Genomic DNA, 15,075 nt, shown 5'->3' on the forward strand with positions numbered 1-15,075 from the left:
TCCCTCTGACCCTCCCCCCTCTCGTGCTCTCTCTCTCAAATAAATAAATAAAATATTAAAAAAAAACAGCTAAGGTCCATTAAAGTAAATGTTGTCAGATGAAACAATATTAAATAATAGTATTAAATTCTACCTAGATGCTGCCACCTGCCAACACTGTGAGCCTGAAGGCTGTTCTCTGTCTCTGGTGATAAACGAAGATTAGCAAGGGTTAAAGACAAGTTAAAGACACAGATCTCAAAATTGTGACCTCTTTCCCGGAGTAATCAGAAGGGCTGAGAAGAGAACTTTCTCAAGCGTCAGTGTTGTAAAATGCTGTATCCAGGTCCACCCTAAGATCATTTCAAATTGCTCCACATTTGGGGAATGTTGCTGGAACGGTTGGGATGTCATTATTTATGGGAGAGTCTGTCTCCCATTGGACGATACCTCATTCACCTGGGATTTCTCAAGGGTCAGTCTGTAGTCAGGACCTGAGAGGGTGGGGGAGGGGGTCAATGAGGGAACGACAGCCATCCCAAGGGACATTCCTGGACCCAGAGGGCTGGATTCCTGACTGTCCCCGTCACCCAGGACTTGCTTTGGGGAGAGGTGGGAGGCGGCAGGCTCCTCCCTGCCTTTATCTGCTGGGTTTCCTCTTGTGTCCCAATGGAAGCCCCAAGGGGGGAATCTGGGGCTGGGCAGTCCACCGAGCAGGTTAAGTTAGGAATCCTGGGTCTTCTTTCCTTGGTTTTTTGACCTGACAGTGTAGTCACGGGTGAGTCACCACTCAGGGATTTTGTTTGCCCTGTTGGAAGATGAAAAGAACCCTACTTCCTCACTCATCGTCCTTCTCATGGGGTTCAAGTGCTGAACTCAAAATCAGCAAACGCTAATTATAGGGATACCTGCTGAAGCCCAAGAGAGGAGGGGGAGGAGAACAATCTGAGTCATTGACTCCCTGTGAGCTTGGGTATTTCCTTTCCTTCTGGGCCTCAATTTCCCCATCTATAAACTCAAGTGGTCGACACAGATAAGAGGGTACATTGTACTGTTTGCCCAAAGACACACCCCGTCCCTCCCCACCTTTGCCATGGCTTCCCTCGGGAAGAGCACACATCCCCCACCCAGGGACTTAGGGCTTTGCACTGGGACTGATGGAATGTGGCCCCAAGTGACAGTGCACCAGTTTCAAGGCAAGGTACCTGCCTTCTTGGAGCTTCCACCCTCTGCCATGAAAAGTGCTTGCCCAGAAGCCACTGGTCTTGGGATGAAGGATAGCTGAGGCAGGCCTGATGTTGAGCTGCCAATCCTTTAACTTGCAAGAGCAAAATAAATGTTTGTTATAGGAAGGCGGTGAGATGGGGGGGGGGCAATTGTTACAGATTTATAGCAGTGAGAGCTCGTCGAATTCAGATAATGATCGTTACCCTTGAGTGAGTGCCCATTCCATGCCTCACACTCTAAAACATCATTTCATTCTTCCATCCTATAACCCTGAGGGAGGTGGGCATTCTTATTCCCATTTGACAAGAAGAACTTCTGAGATAAGTGACTTGCCCAAGACTCCCAGTTAAGAGGTAAAGTAGCCACGATTCAGCCATACCATATTCCTTAGGTGCTAATAAAATCAGCAACAGCGGAAATGAAAGCAACCACCCTATGCCGGGTGTCACTTTAATTATTTTACACATATTATCTCATTATGTCCTCACAGCCTCACTATGTAGGCTTCATCATTTTCCCCCATTGCACATATGACGAAACTGAGGCACAACGAGGTTGATTTGGCCAAGATTGTACAGCTGGTAAGTAGTGGAGCTGGGATTCAATGCCAAGCAGTGGGACGCCAAAGCTAACATCCTTACTGACTCCACTGATTACATCCCCTCTTTGAGAATTCCCTCCAGCCCTAAAGACTCCGTTTGCACATCTGAGACATGGGGATCACAAAAAGCCAAGAAGTTTAAGTGACTAGCCTCAGTTCCGGGCAGCTGGAACCCAGCACATTGCCCTGGGTTTCTTTCCTGAAAGCCGTCAGGAGGAAAATTAAGGGACCCCAGGACAAAGATCCCAGGTGAGTGGGTTAGAACGCAGCTGCTTAGGGCCCCAAGGCTGAACTGAGGCCCTGAGTCCCGAGCTAGGATCCTGGAGCAGCAGGAGGGGGCAAGTCACAGGCCACGGCTTCTCTGGCTATAGGTGGCAGCATCTACACAGTCTCTTCTAGAGTCTCCTGCTCAGCTTCTTGGCTAACTAGCTACCTGCCCCCTCAGGTCTGGGCACTGGACTTGGCCGTGCCAACTCTGTCCTCAGCCACCAAAGTCCAGCCCATCCAGCACCATCTCCACTGCCTGTCTCCACTGCCCTTCTGGAAAGTATTCTGGGAGGCTGGACACCTGTGTCAAGGAGCCTGGGTCTTCAGCCTCCAATCTTGTTTTCTTCCCTCACTCGAAGTTTACTGGGCACTTAGTACAGGCTCTAGGCGGTGTCATCACAAAGCACATGCACTAAGAGGATAAGACGAAGCCCCGCTACAGAGTCGCATGACATGCTTCCTAGGGAGAAAACCAGGAGACTGTGGGATGCCAGGGGGGACCTAGCTCAGCCTGGAGACCAGAGAGGATTTCCTGAAGGAGGTGATATTTGAATATTGAATATTTGATATTGAATTTAAGCAGGAGTTAGCCAAGCATGTCACTGCGAGTCATCCATTCTCCCCTTCTTCCTTACCCACAGCAATGTCCCCACTTGGAAACGTCCAGCCACCCCCCGCCCCCAGGCTCCTGGATTGCTGGTGATATTCTATATTTTGACTTGGGTGGCAGTCACGTGGATGCATAAATTTGTAAAAACTTAATTCATTTGTAACTTAAGATTTACTATAAAACATTATATTCCAATTTTAAAAAGTAAAAATTAAGTTTTTAACAATTTGTTTCCCTTACACCTAGAGATGACCATGTGACCCAGAACTGGCCAATCAGAAGCTTGGGGAAGTCTACTGGGAGGGGCTTCCCAGAAAGCCCTTGTCCTACCAGATGTGACAGATCCCTCTTTTGCCCATCATCCGTTTGTCCTTTGTCCAGAATTCTGGAACATGGATGCTGCAGCTAGAACGGCTATCTGGTGACCTTGAAGATTGTCTTAGGTGGGTTCTCTGGAAGCAAATCTTTAGATGAAGATTCATAGGATGGTGATGGTTTGGAAATGTTCCAGGAAGAATGGGTCTGGGAGTGGAGAGGTATACCAGAAAGGGGGAGAGGCCAGCAGGGGTGTGACAACAAGCAAAGTCCCACAGGCGGGGGGTTCTAGAGACAAGAGTAGGTGACTCTTCAGAGTTTTCCCGTGGAGCAAGAGAGCTGGAGATTACTGTCTCTGTACCCCTCAGTCATCAGCTAATAACTCCGGGATGGAGGACATACATTCCCAGGCACTTCAGGCTCTCCCTGTGTGCAGGCAGAGCAAGCTGCTCGGCCTTCAGGAAGCCCTTTGACAAAGAGATGCAGATACCAGCTGTCGGAGTGAAAGCGTGCCAGGAGCCCGTGCACACAAGGTGGCAAAGGGATCCGAGGGGATATGGGCAAAGCACGGGCCTCACCTGCTACAGGCATGAGAGCCAGAGAAGAGTGGAGGAGGAAAAGTCAGGGAGCCTGGGTCTTCAGTGCCGTTCCTGGGCAGCTGCACCTGGACTGCGGAAAAGAGTCACCTCCTCTCCAGAGGCCGCAGTGGCTCATTTTGTGTTTTTGTAACTATATTGAATCTTAACTGATACGCTGGGTAAAGAAAGGGCAGGAAGAGCTGTTCATGGAGAGTGAACAACATGTGCGCCTCCTTACCACACTCCTGAAAGGTAGGCGTTGTCCCCATTTTACAGATGAGGAAGATAAGAATTCAAGAGGAGACATCACTTGGCTCCTGATCCCACCGCCATTTAGTGGTAAAGGCAGAACGCAAATCCAGTGTATTCGTTATCTATTACTGTGTAGCAAATTACCAAGCACTAGCCACCAAGCGGCTTAAAACAACACCCGTTTGTTATTTTGTAGTTTCTGTGGGTCAAGAATCCAGGCACAGCTTAGCTGGGTCCTCAGCTTCAGGGACTCACAAAGCTGAAATAAAGGTGTTCAACCAGGGCCGGGGTCTTAACTGAGTTGCAAGAGCAGAAGGACCCACTTTTAAGTTCATATGGTTGTTGGCAGAATTCCAGTTCTCTGAGGGCTTGTAGCACTGAATTCCTCAATTTCTAGTTCAGCGTTGGCCAGAAGTTAACCTTGCCTTACCAGAATGACGACCTGCTTCATCAGAACCAAGAAAAGTCAATCTTATGTTACCTAATCCTGGAAGCAACATTCCCTTACCCTTGTTTGCCATATTCTGCTCATTAGAGGCAAATCAGGAAATCCCGCCCATGCTCAAGGGGGAAGGATTATACAAGGGCATGAATACCAGGAGGTGGACATCACTGGGACACATTCTAGAAGCTGCCTGCCACACCTAGTCTACTTAATTACAAAAATTTCTATACTTTATGCAACATCGAGCTTACTCTTTAGGGTAAACGCTCATGGATTCAGGGGCGCCTCGGTGGCTCAGTCCTTAAGCGTCTGCCTTCAGCTCAGGTCATGATCCCAGGGTCCTGGGATCGAGCCCTGCATTGGGCTCTCTGCTTGGCGGGAAGCCTGCTTCTCCCTCTCCCACTCCCCCTGCTTCTGCTCTCTCTCTCGCTGTCTTTCTCTCTGTCAAATAAATAAATAAAATCTTAAAAAAAAAAAATAAACCCTCATGGATTCAGATGGCCAGAACTGGCTAGGGACTGAAGGAGAATTTGGGGCACAGCCCATTCGCAGCACATAATGGGTACGGATACCCCCCTTTAGCCTCAGAGGTCCATAATGCCTCTCTTCCCATTCCTATCACTGGTGAATTAATCTAACACTCCATGTACTTCCCACGTGATCTGGGGATGAAACCAGATCCTACTTTCCATCTCTTCTGCCCTTGGGAAATAGGTTCATCTTTTCTCTTTTTGAAGCTACTGCTCTAACTCCAGGGCGGAGGTACCCCCTAAGTTTGGGGCGGGGTAGTGAAGGCTACAGAGAGTATGAGGCCAGGAAATGGGAGATCTGCTTCTCCAAAGATCTGCTTCAGTTTCTTTGTTGCTAAAACGAGGGAGTTAGGCAAGATGATTGCAAACTTCCTGCTCTAACTTCTTACTTTGAGGGAAGGACTGAAGTGGCACAGCCTAGAGCTATGCATCCAATATGGGAAGCCACCAGCCACATGAGGCTACTAAGCATGTGCAATGTGATTAATCCAAATGAGATTCACTGTACGTGGATATAGGGAGAATTCTAAGAGGATTCCCACGGACCCCCTCCCCCTCCCCCGTATCATCTCCTCCTCTTTGAGTGTAAATGGAACGTGTGAAATGTGTTCCATGAGGAAAGAGAGACTGTCCTGGGTGGGCCTGTCCTAAGCAGGTGAGTCCTTTAAGAGCAGAGCATTTTCTCTGGCTGGTTGCAGAAGAGGAAGTCAACACTCCAGGTTGCCTGAAAGAAAGCAAACATCCATGTTGTGAACTGCCTGTGGGCCACGTGGCCAGGAACTGCAGGCAGCCTGTAGAAGCTGAGAGTGATCCTCAGCAGAGAGCCAGCAGGAAAAGGCGACCTCAGTCCTACAACAAGAAAATGAATTCCACCAACAATCTGTGAGCTTAGAAGTGAAACTTCAGATGAGAACCCCAGCCCTGGCTGACACCTTGACTTCAACGTGGTGAGACTCTGGGTAGAGAATTCAGCTATGCTGTGCTCAGATTTCTGACCTATAGGAACTGTAAGGTAATAAATCTGTATTTTTTTAAGTTGCTAAGTTTGTGGTAATTTGAATATCCTGGATTTCCAAGACTTAGTACTAGATAAAAATGTAAAATACCTCCTTAGTAATGTCTTTATTGATCCCATGTTGAAATTATATTATTTTGAATATACTGGGTTAAATAAAATATATTATTTAAAAAATTAATTTCATCTGTTTCTTTTTATTTATTTTATTTTTTTAATGTTATTGGAAAAATTTAAATCATATATGTGGCTCAAACTCTATCTAGTGGACAGTTCTGTTCTAGAGGTCTCAGAAGTAAGCCATTTGACCTTTGAGTCACCCTCAAAGCCTTGCATTTCTTATCTTTGAGATTGGAATAATAATAGTGCCTATCCACAGAATACTGGCAGCATAAATGAGGTGAGGCCTGTAGGACACTAGGCCCAAGGCAAGGTCTCAATAAATGTTGGTTATTATTATTAGTAGTAATATCTGTGAAGTAGGAATCCTTTCTTGTATCCAGGTCCTAGTCTCCAGCACCTTCTCTTCAGCCTGACACACAGTAGGCACTCAATAAATGCTTGTGGATTACATACCTTTTTTTTTTTAAAGATTTTATTTTTAAGTAATCTCTACACCCAACCTGGGGCTTGAACTCACAACCCTGAGATTGTATGCTTCCCCCCCCCCCACTGAGCCAGCCAGGCCCCCCTAGATTACATAACCTTGACAAAGCTCTTTGGTACCGTTCTCCCTTACTATCCCAACCCACTTGAGGCAGAAATCAGGGACCCATGGCCAGGTGGGGAGAGAGAACTTCTAGGGGGCACGATATCTGCTTCAAGCTGCACAGCCCAGGCGGCTCTGGGGGAATGAGGCCACTTCCTCCAACTCCCTGATGCAGATCCCCACCTGCAGTCCTGGAAGACACGAGTTTCAATCCCAAGTCCGCAAAACCAAGCTAAGTGACCTGCGCAGGCAGTGACTGAGCCTCACCTGTCCCGGTCAAGCTTGTGTCAGGAATAACTTGGATAAGTCACCTGAGCAGAGTACCGGTACATACGGAGGACGCAATTAAGGAAGGCATTATTACTGCCGTTGTTGTTTGTCAGCGATGCTCCGGGCTGAAATCCCTCTGTCGCGGGGGCTCCTTTCCCCTAAATGACCCCTCCTCCCCTGGTCCCTGACTAGGGAGGATGTCCTGGCTCTTGGGCCCCGTCTCCAGACACCACCCCCACCCAATCGAGTCAGGAATAGAAATCACCGCCTCCGGCAGCCCGCGGTCTCCCTCCCTCCCCCGGCAGCGAGATCGATGTGGCCTCCGTTGCGGGGGACAGAGGAAGACAGGGAAGTACGGGGCGGCGGGGCCTCCGCAGCAGCGAGGCTCCGCGGGGCAGCAGGGGCAGAGACGAGCCCGGCCAGCCAGCGGCTCCCCGGCCTCAGCGGCTTCTGCTTCGGGGACAGACGCGCCTGGCCGGTGCGCCCTGGAGGGGGCTTGACAGGTAAGGAACTTCTCTCGGGGAGGGGCGTGGCCCGGGAAGGGGCGGACGCTGCAGAGTGGGCGGGGGGGGGGTGCTGCCGGGGTTCTGGTCCCGCGCCCCCTTCGTGAGACCACCCCTCCCACACCCACAAGGGAGCACTGTGGGGTAGCCAGGCTCTGGGGTCTGTCCTGTTGGTTCAACCATAAAATGGGATTAGAAAGCCTCCCCGGCAGGGTTGGTGTAGCAATTAAACCGAGTGAAGTGTATATGGAGCTCTGCGAAGTGACCAGCGCATAGTAGGTGCTCAAAATAAGTGTGTGGAGAGAGCCTTGAATGGAAAAGCCTAGTTTCCAAACTTAACTGTGCCGTGGACTAGCTGGGTAATGTTGAGCAAGTCATTTAACCTTTCTAACTGATACTCAGATCCTTGTTGGGGAAGGTTTGCTGAATTAATTATCCCAATTAATAGAGTAGGAGGGTGAGTTCCAGAAAGAGAAAAGGATTTACCCACAGTCATGCAGCTAATGGGTGACGCAACTGGGTTGGATGCTTCATCTCTTGACACCAAGTGCGGTGGAGGAGGTGGGAGTGGAGCTACATCCCGCCGGAGTCCCGGGTGTTTACTGTGCATGGATTATGTACCAGAGCCACCTTCCTGCCCATAAACATCTTGCCCTAGTTAATCCTCATAACCTCTCAAGAAAAGTGTGATGTCCCCCAGTTTACAGATGGGGAAACTGAAGCTCAGAATGGATCCCCTCAAGGGTCAACAGTAAGTGGCAGACAGAATTTGAACCCAGGTCTGACCAGAAGAAAGTGCAAAGGATTGACATTTATTGAGCACCCGCTGTGTTCTAAGGGCTTTGCACACACACACACAGTAACCTTCCACCCGAAGTGCTGTTCTCCCTGTTCTATAGACAAAAGAGCCAAAGCCCAGAGTGGGAGGAGACTGGCCTGAGGACACAGAAGCGACAGAGCTAAGGACACAACCCTTACCCTGACCAGCTTAACTCCAAGCCCAGGGTAAGTGAAGGGCACCTCACCTGACTCCCTGCCAGGCACCGGACCAGCCGCTTGATGTACATCCAATCCCCTGTCCACCCTGGGAAGCAGGCATTACTGATGGGATGGTACAGATGGGATTACCCAGGATCAGGAAGTGAGTCACTAGCTCTCAGCTCCAGCAGAGCTTGGAGACGTGGGCAGTGGAAGGATCTAACATTTTCTGGTATCAAAAAGGCGGAGCACTTTCCACAAGCTACTTTAGTCCTCCAGCCTGCCTTGAGGGTAGGTGCTTTTGTCTGCATTGTGCATTGTGTAGGAAACTAAGACCTGGAGAAAAGCATCTTCCTCAAAGCCCTAGGTGCATCAGGGGTGGAGATACACCCCAGATTTGGCTGACTTGGGGAGACAGTGAAACAGATGGATAATTTACTGAACCCCTTCAGGCCCCATAAACACAATAGTTCATTTAATCTTTTAACCACACTTGGAGGTGGCTATTTTTATCTCCACTTGACAGAAGTTCAGGGAGGTGACATGACTTGCCTTTGGTCACAGAAGAAATTCAGTGTTCCATCTGATTGACTCCGCAGATGCCTTAAAAGGTCCAAGCCAATGGCTCTCAAACTTGACCATGCATCAGAGTCACCCTCCACGCTTGTTAAAACACAGACTGCTGAATTCCATCCTGAGTTTCTGATTAAGTCTAGAGCAAGCTGAGAATTTGCATCTTTGACAAATTCCCAGGTGGCATGATGCTGCCAGTGCAGGGGGCACACTTAAAGAATTACTGGTCTATACTGATGCTCCCAACATCCCTGGGTGGTCAGCATTACTATCCCCATTTTGCAGAGGAGGAAACTGAGGATCAGAGTGCTGGTGTGTCCAAGATCCCACAAGTAGGCCCCTGACATACGAAAATCCAAGTTTGGGAAAGGGAGATACTCTATCTGAGCACCCTCCCCCCCGGGGGTGCCAGCATATCCTGCCATTCAGTCACTGTCATAATCCCCCCAAGGCGGATCTCAGCATTTGTTCTGTGCACATGACATGGAAGTGGGACGGCTCAGTGATTTGGCCAAAGACCCTCGGTCGGGGAGCGAAGGGCAGTCAAACCCAAGCCTGACTCTTGAGAGCAGAGGGTACTTGACACGTACTGAGCGCCCACTGCACCCCAGAGCTGGTGGAGGGGACAGGGGGTTTAAATCCGGCCTTCTGGAAGGCAGGCCCGGGGACCCCTCCCCCAGTAACGCCCCCCCCCCCCCCCCCCCCCGTGCCCCCACCCCATGGGGGGCGAGTCCCCAGGGCCCGGCGCCCGCGTGCCCTGGCGGCGGAGCGACGAGGCGCTGCGCGTGAACGTGGGCGGCGTGCGGCGGCGGCTGAGCGCACGCGCACTGGCGCGCTTCCCAGGCACGCGGCTGGGCCGCCTGCAGGCCGCGGCGTCCGAGGAGCAGGCGCGGCGCTTGTGCGACGACTATGATGCGGCGGCGCGCGAGTTCTACTTCGACCGGCACCCGGGCTTCTTCCTGGGCCTGCTGCACTTCTACCGCACCGGCCGCCTGCACGTGCTCGACGAGCTGTGCGTCTTCGCCTTCGGTCAGGAGGCCGACTACTGGGGCCTGGGCGAGAGCGCGCTCGCCGCCTGCTGCCGCGCGCGCTACCTGGAGCGGCGCGTGGCGCGGCCGCGCGACTGGGACGAGGACAGCGACACGCCGAGCAGCGTGGACCCGTGCCCCGACGAGATCTCCGACGTGCAGCGCGAGCTGGCGCGCTACGGGGCTGCGCGCTGCGGCCGCCTGCGCCGCCGCCTGTGGCTCACCATGGAGAACCCCGGCTACTCGCTGCCCAGCAAGCTCTTCAGCTGCGTCTCCATCGGCGTGGTGCTGGCCTCCATCGCCGCCATGTGCATCCACAGCCTGCCCGAGTACCAGGCCCGCGAGGCGGCGGCCGCCGTGGCCGCGGTGGCCGCGGGCCGCGGCCCGGACGGCGTGCGCGACGACCCGGTGCTGCGGCACCTCGAGTACTTCTGCATCGCCTGGTTCAGCTTCGAGGTGTCGTCGCGTCTCCTGCTGGCGCCCAGCACGCGCAACTTCTTCTGCCACCCTCTCAACCTCATTGACATCGTGTCGGTGCTGCCCTTCTATCTCACGCTGCTGGCCGGCATGGCGCTCGGCAACCGGGGCGGCGCGAGCGGCGAGGACCTCGGCGACCTGGGCAAGGTGGTGCAGGTGTTCCGCCTCATGCGCATCTTCCGCGTGCTCAAGCTGGCGCGCCACTCCACTGGGCTGCGCTCGCTGGGCGCCACGCTCAAGGTAGGGCCTCTGGGGCCGGAGAGACGGGCCGCGGGGAGGCGGGGTGCGGGGGGAGGCGAGGGTGACCAGAGGGCAGGTTAGCAGGTGAACTTAGAGGCACGTGGTGTCCAGGGGCACAGTGAACCCAGGGGACATTCTGTGTGCCGGGCACAGGGCTGGAGACCAGGTGTCCATTTCCCATCCCGTCTGCCCTTCTCAGCAGGGCTCTTTGCCAGGGGTGAAAACTGAAATCCGAGGCAGAGCTTTGCTTTTCTTTCTTTAAAAAAACAAAAGCAAAAACACAAGACAGAGGTCGTTTTTGGTCTCTCTGTCAAACATCAGATAATACATAGTGCAGAAATTTGCAAAGCAGGATGCTAACTGGCTTCTCCGCTGAGCCTTTCTTCTGGCATTATGAGGGGGCACAGATATCGGAGGTCACCCTTGACAGACCAAGTCCAGCAGCTGCCCCAGAACTAACACTTACTGAGTGCTAATTCCGTGCCAGTTTTACATCCATTATTGATTTTGTTCTCAGGACTTCCTCAGGAAGATGTGGTTATTTATTCCCTTCCCGTAGGTGAAGAACCTGAGGTTAGAAAGTTGGCTTTCCAAAGCCTGGTTGCAATTTACTGAGTACCCTTCTTGTGCCAGGCCCTGCCCTGGGGGTGCATCACTGCTCGGGCAAGCTTCACCTTGAAGGGGAGAATTTAGCCTGGTGTGGGGACAGAGGAAATGTGAACAGCTTGGACAAAGGCCTGGAGAGCGAACAGGGTGAACACTGGGAGGGGACAAGGAAAGAGGGGTGCCAGTTCACAAGGTTGGAGAGGTGCGTGGGATGGGGTACTGAAGGGCCACGGACTCCTGGCCCAGGATTTTGCACTTTATCCCAAGGTAATAGGAGGGGATCAAGCTGGGACAAGGATTATTGTCACTACTTTGCAGATGAGGAAACTGAGGCTCCAGGAGGTGACAGGACTTGTCAGAGCTTCCTCAGTAAGTTGCAGAGCCCAGAGAAGAACCCAGCTGTGTGTGACTCCAGCACCTCCTGCTCTTTCTCCTAAAGCTCTGGGCAGCCCTCCTAAGGATCCCTAGGAGACCCCCGCCCACCCATGGCTTTGTAAAGCCGTTTTCATGCCCTCGTGGCAAGGCAGTCAGGATGCTGGGTACAGGCAGGGTGATGTGAGGAGAATCTTGGGGCAGTGGGCAGGAACAAGGAATTCCATTAACCACATCCCTGAATTCAGTACCTCACCAGGGAAGATGCTTTCACCCCAGAACTCTGCCTTGCCTCCAGCCATGCAGGGAGCCAGGGCCTGGTGCCACCAGCTTTTTCTGCAAAGAGGGAGAAGAATATTGATTGAGGCTGCCAGGGTCCAAGACTCGGGTGTAAGACTCCTGGTTACTCAAAGCAAGGCCCCTGACCAGCAGCAGCTTTCTCATTACCTGGAAGCTTGCTAGAAATGCAGAATTTCTGGCCCTACCCTAGACCCACCCACTCAGTTGAGTTCTGCCTTTTAAACAAGATCCCAACATGATTCCTCCACACATTACAGTTTGGGACTAGGAAACTACAGCTCTAGGCTAGGGGTCTCAGCCTCAGCACTACTGACATTTGGGGGGACATAATTCTTTGTTGTGTGTGGGGAGGCGGGGGTGGCTGTCTCGTGCATTGTAGGATGTTTAGCAGCATCTCTGGCCTCTGCCCAATAGATGCCGGTAGCACACCTGTCCCAGTTATGACAACCAAAAATGTTTAAAGACATTGCCATATGTTGGGGTGCCTGGGTGGCCCAGTTGGTCAAGCATCTGCCTTCGACTCAGGTCATGATCCTAGGGTCCTGGGATCAAGCCCCACGTTGGGCTCCCTGCTCCCTCTGCCCCTCCCCTGCACGTGTGCTCTCTTTCTCTCAAATAAATAAAGTCTTAAAAAAAAAAAAGTCATTGCCATATGTCCCCTGGAGGGCAGATTACCCTGTTTGAGAACCACTGCTTGGCTTCAGGGGCACAGCATATATAAACCCACAGGCAGGTGCATTCAGTGGGTGGTCTAGGGAACATACACCCTATCAGCTTTCTTGAGAGGCAGACTGTATTTTTGTACTTGTCAGAAAGGAGGTAGACCAGCCAAAAGTACATGAAACCAACCCTTTGCATTTGTGGAATACAAACTGTGGTTCTCCGTTGGTTCTGTGACTGGAAAAATCACAAGCTTGTTATTAACTGGCTGGTGCCACCGGTTCCCCCTGCATTAGAAGAAACCACTGTGGCTTAGCAGGCATCCTGGACAACAGAAGTTAGGCCCGTGTTCACGCCCAGGGAGTTGGCTGCCTCTTGTGGTTGAAAGACCTTAGTTTGGAGTCCAGGGACCTGGGTCTTGGCACCAGCTCTACTTTGCTCTATGACTGTGGACCTGCCCCTTCGACTCCCTGTGCCTCAGTTTCCCCATCTGTTCGATACCAGGTCTGTGGGCCCACCCAGCTCTGACTTGGCTTCCCACATTCTCTTCCAGCACAGCTACCGTGAGGTGGGCATCTTACTGCTGTATCTGGCCGTGGGGGTGTCCGTGTTCTCCGGTGTGGCCTACACAGCTGAGAAGGAGGAGGACGTGGGCTTTGACACCATCCCCGCCTGCTGGTGGTGGGGCACGGTGAGCATGACCACCGTGGGCTACGGGGACGTGGTGCCCGTGACGGTGGCCGGCAAGCTGGCAGCCTCAGGCTGTATCCTCGGGGGCATCCTGGTGGTGGCGCTCCCCATCACCATCATCTTCAACAAGTTTTCTCACTTCTACCGCCGCCAGAAGGCTCTGGAGGCCGCCGTGCGCAACTGTAACCCCCGGGTGTTTGAGGATTTGCTGAGCAGTGTCAACGGGGTGTCAGAGGTGTCTCTGGAGACGTCCCGTGAGACCTCCCAGGAGGGAAGGTCTACAGACCTGGAGGCCCAGGCCCCCAGTGGGCCTCCAGACTCTCAGGCTTACTAAAGCCAAGGCTCGGTGTTCCCCCTTCCCACACCCCTAAGGTCAGCTCAAACAGCCGAGATCCCTGCCCGCTTACAGCGTTCCTGGGGGCGTGACTGCTCAGGGTCACTCACCCAGGCCTGAGGAATGACACCCAGCGGCCAAGCCCATTCCTCCCAAAGGCCCAGGCCAGGAGAACATTGCCCTAGGTTCTGTGAGCCTGGTGAACACACCAGAGAACTTCATACGTGGACCTCCAAGCTCCCCGTGAAGCAGGCATGCGCCAAAGAGAACGTAGAAAGGTTGCTAATGGTTCCTGAGCACCTCCTGCCTGTCAGCCCTGTCACATTCATGTCCGAGGATGAGAAAACAGGCTCAGAGAGGTGCGAGGACTTGCCCAAATGTCACCCAGCTGGATGTGGTGGGGCCAAGTTTGGAATCCAGGCTCGCTCGTCTGCCGGGACTGGTGTTCCTTGCATGCTGTCTTTATTCTGCCCTCACAAAGTTTGCATGTGGTTTTAGGGGGTTCACGGATCTCCAGAGTTGATCCGCTGGGTTCAAACTCACTGTCAGGGCTAGAGACAGGACCAGATAGGGGATTCAGATGGAGGAGTGCTGCACCTCAGCTGTGGTTCTCTTCCAGGAGCTTCCAACAAGAGTCAGCTCTCAAAGATGAGGTCTGGGAGGAAGGGAGAGGAGCTGCCTCCTTAGCTGGCATGTAAGATTTGCCCAGCACTTGTCCTGCAGCTTCCTGCCAGGGCTGGCTTGAGATGCAGACTCTGAAGAGGCCCTGGCCTGTCCCATCCTAGGATGTGATGTGTGAAGTGGACATGCCCCTGTCCCACCTCCAGATCTCAGCCCATTGTCAGGTGGTCACAGTCTGTGCCCCAGAGGGAAATGAAAGCCAAATGTAGCAGGAAGTCACTAATTTAAAGCCAGCTCAACTCTGAAGTGTTGGTGGCAAGGAACTGCTGTGCATGGACACCTGTGACCCCTGGGTCCCCCCAGGCTGACTTTGGCGGTTCTCTTCTTCCCGCCATGCAGACCTCCAGCCCTACCTTGAGTTACCATCCAGGCAGATAGATGCTTGAGACCTCTGCCCCTTTCAGCCAGCTTCAGCCCCCTCATCCTTGCTGGGGGCATCTTATGCTCACCGGCTGAATCCTTTCTACTTGCTGAGAAATTTGGGAGGGAAGGGTTCCCATAGCCCTGTTCACATACAGTTCCCAGAACACCCATTACTGTCCTGTCATCTCTTGGTTATGCCTCCGTCTGTCCCACCATGAGGAGCTTCAACATGGAAGACATTATTTGGCTGAGCCCAGGCTTGTGAGAAGGTGTTTAGCGAATACCTACTCATGGATCAGTTAATTCATACAGCATATACTGTGTGCAGAACACTGGGGAGGGAGAGGAAATGACCAGACAGAGGTCTTGCCCTTGAGAGAGTGCAGACAAGACTGAACAGAAGATTCTCCCAGTTCTGTCAACCCCTTCCTCCTTACTTTATTCATTCAACAAATATCTTTTGGAAGACTCA

General features: G+C 52.5%; 2 protein-coding genes across 2 annotated transcripts in view; both read left to right on the top strand.

Annotated features, from left to right (window-relative positions):
* Positions 1-15,075, top strand: part of LOC112827069 (antileukoproteinase-like) — a 381,146-nt gene that overhangs the window by 77,923 nt on the left and 288,148 nt on the right. The window lies entirely within an intron of this gene.
* KCNS1 (potassium voltage-gated channel modifier subfamily S member 1) lies at positions 9,572-14,127 on the top strand. The gene is made up of 2 exons (XM_025875486.2): positions 9,572-10,597; positions 13,089-14,127. The coding sequence occupies exons 1-2, from the start codon at positions 9,572-9,574 to the stop codon at positions 13,557-13,559; spliced, it is 1,497 nt and encodes a 498-aa protein (XP_025731271.2). The 3' UTR covers positions 13,560-14,127.

Source organism: Callorhinus ursinus, unplaced genomic scaffold, assembly GCF_003265705.2.
Source record: "Callorhinus ursinus isolate GAN/ISIS: 27379988/994484 unplaced genomic scaffold, GSC_fseal_2.0 scaffold38, whole genome shotgun sequence".
Classification (NCBI taxonomy): domain Eukaryota; kingdom Metazoa; phylum Chordata; class Mammalia; order Carnivora; family Otariidae; genus Callorhinus; species Callorhinus ursinus.

Bases quoted from the DNA above. Each gene is read 5' to 3' on its own strand.
- KCNS1 (XM_025875486.2), top strand. From the start codon at position 9,572: ATGGGGGGCGAGTCCCCAGGGCCCGGCGCCCGCGTGCCCTGGCGGCGG. The intron at 10,598-13,088 runs GTAGGGCCTCTG...ATTCTCTTCCAG, and splicing joins CGCTGGGCGCCACGCTCAAG to CACAGCTACCGTGAGGTGGG.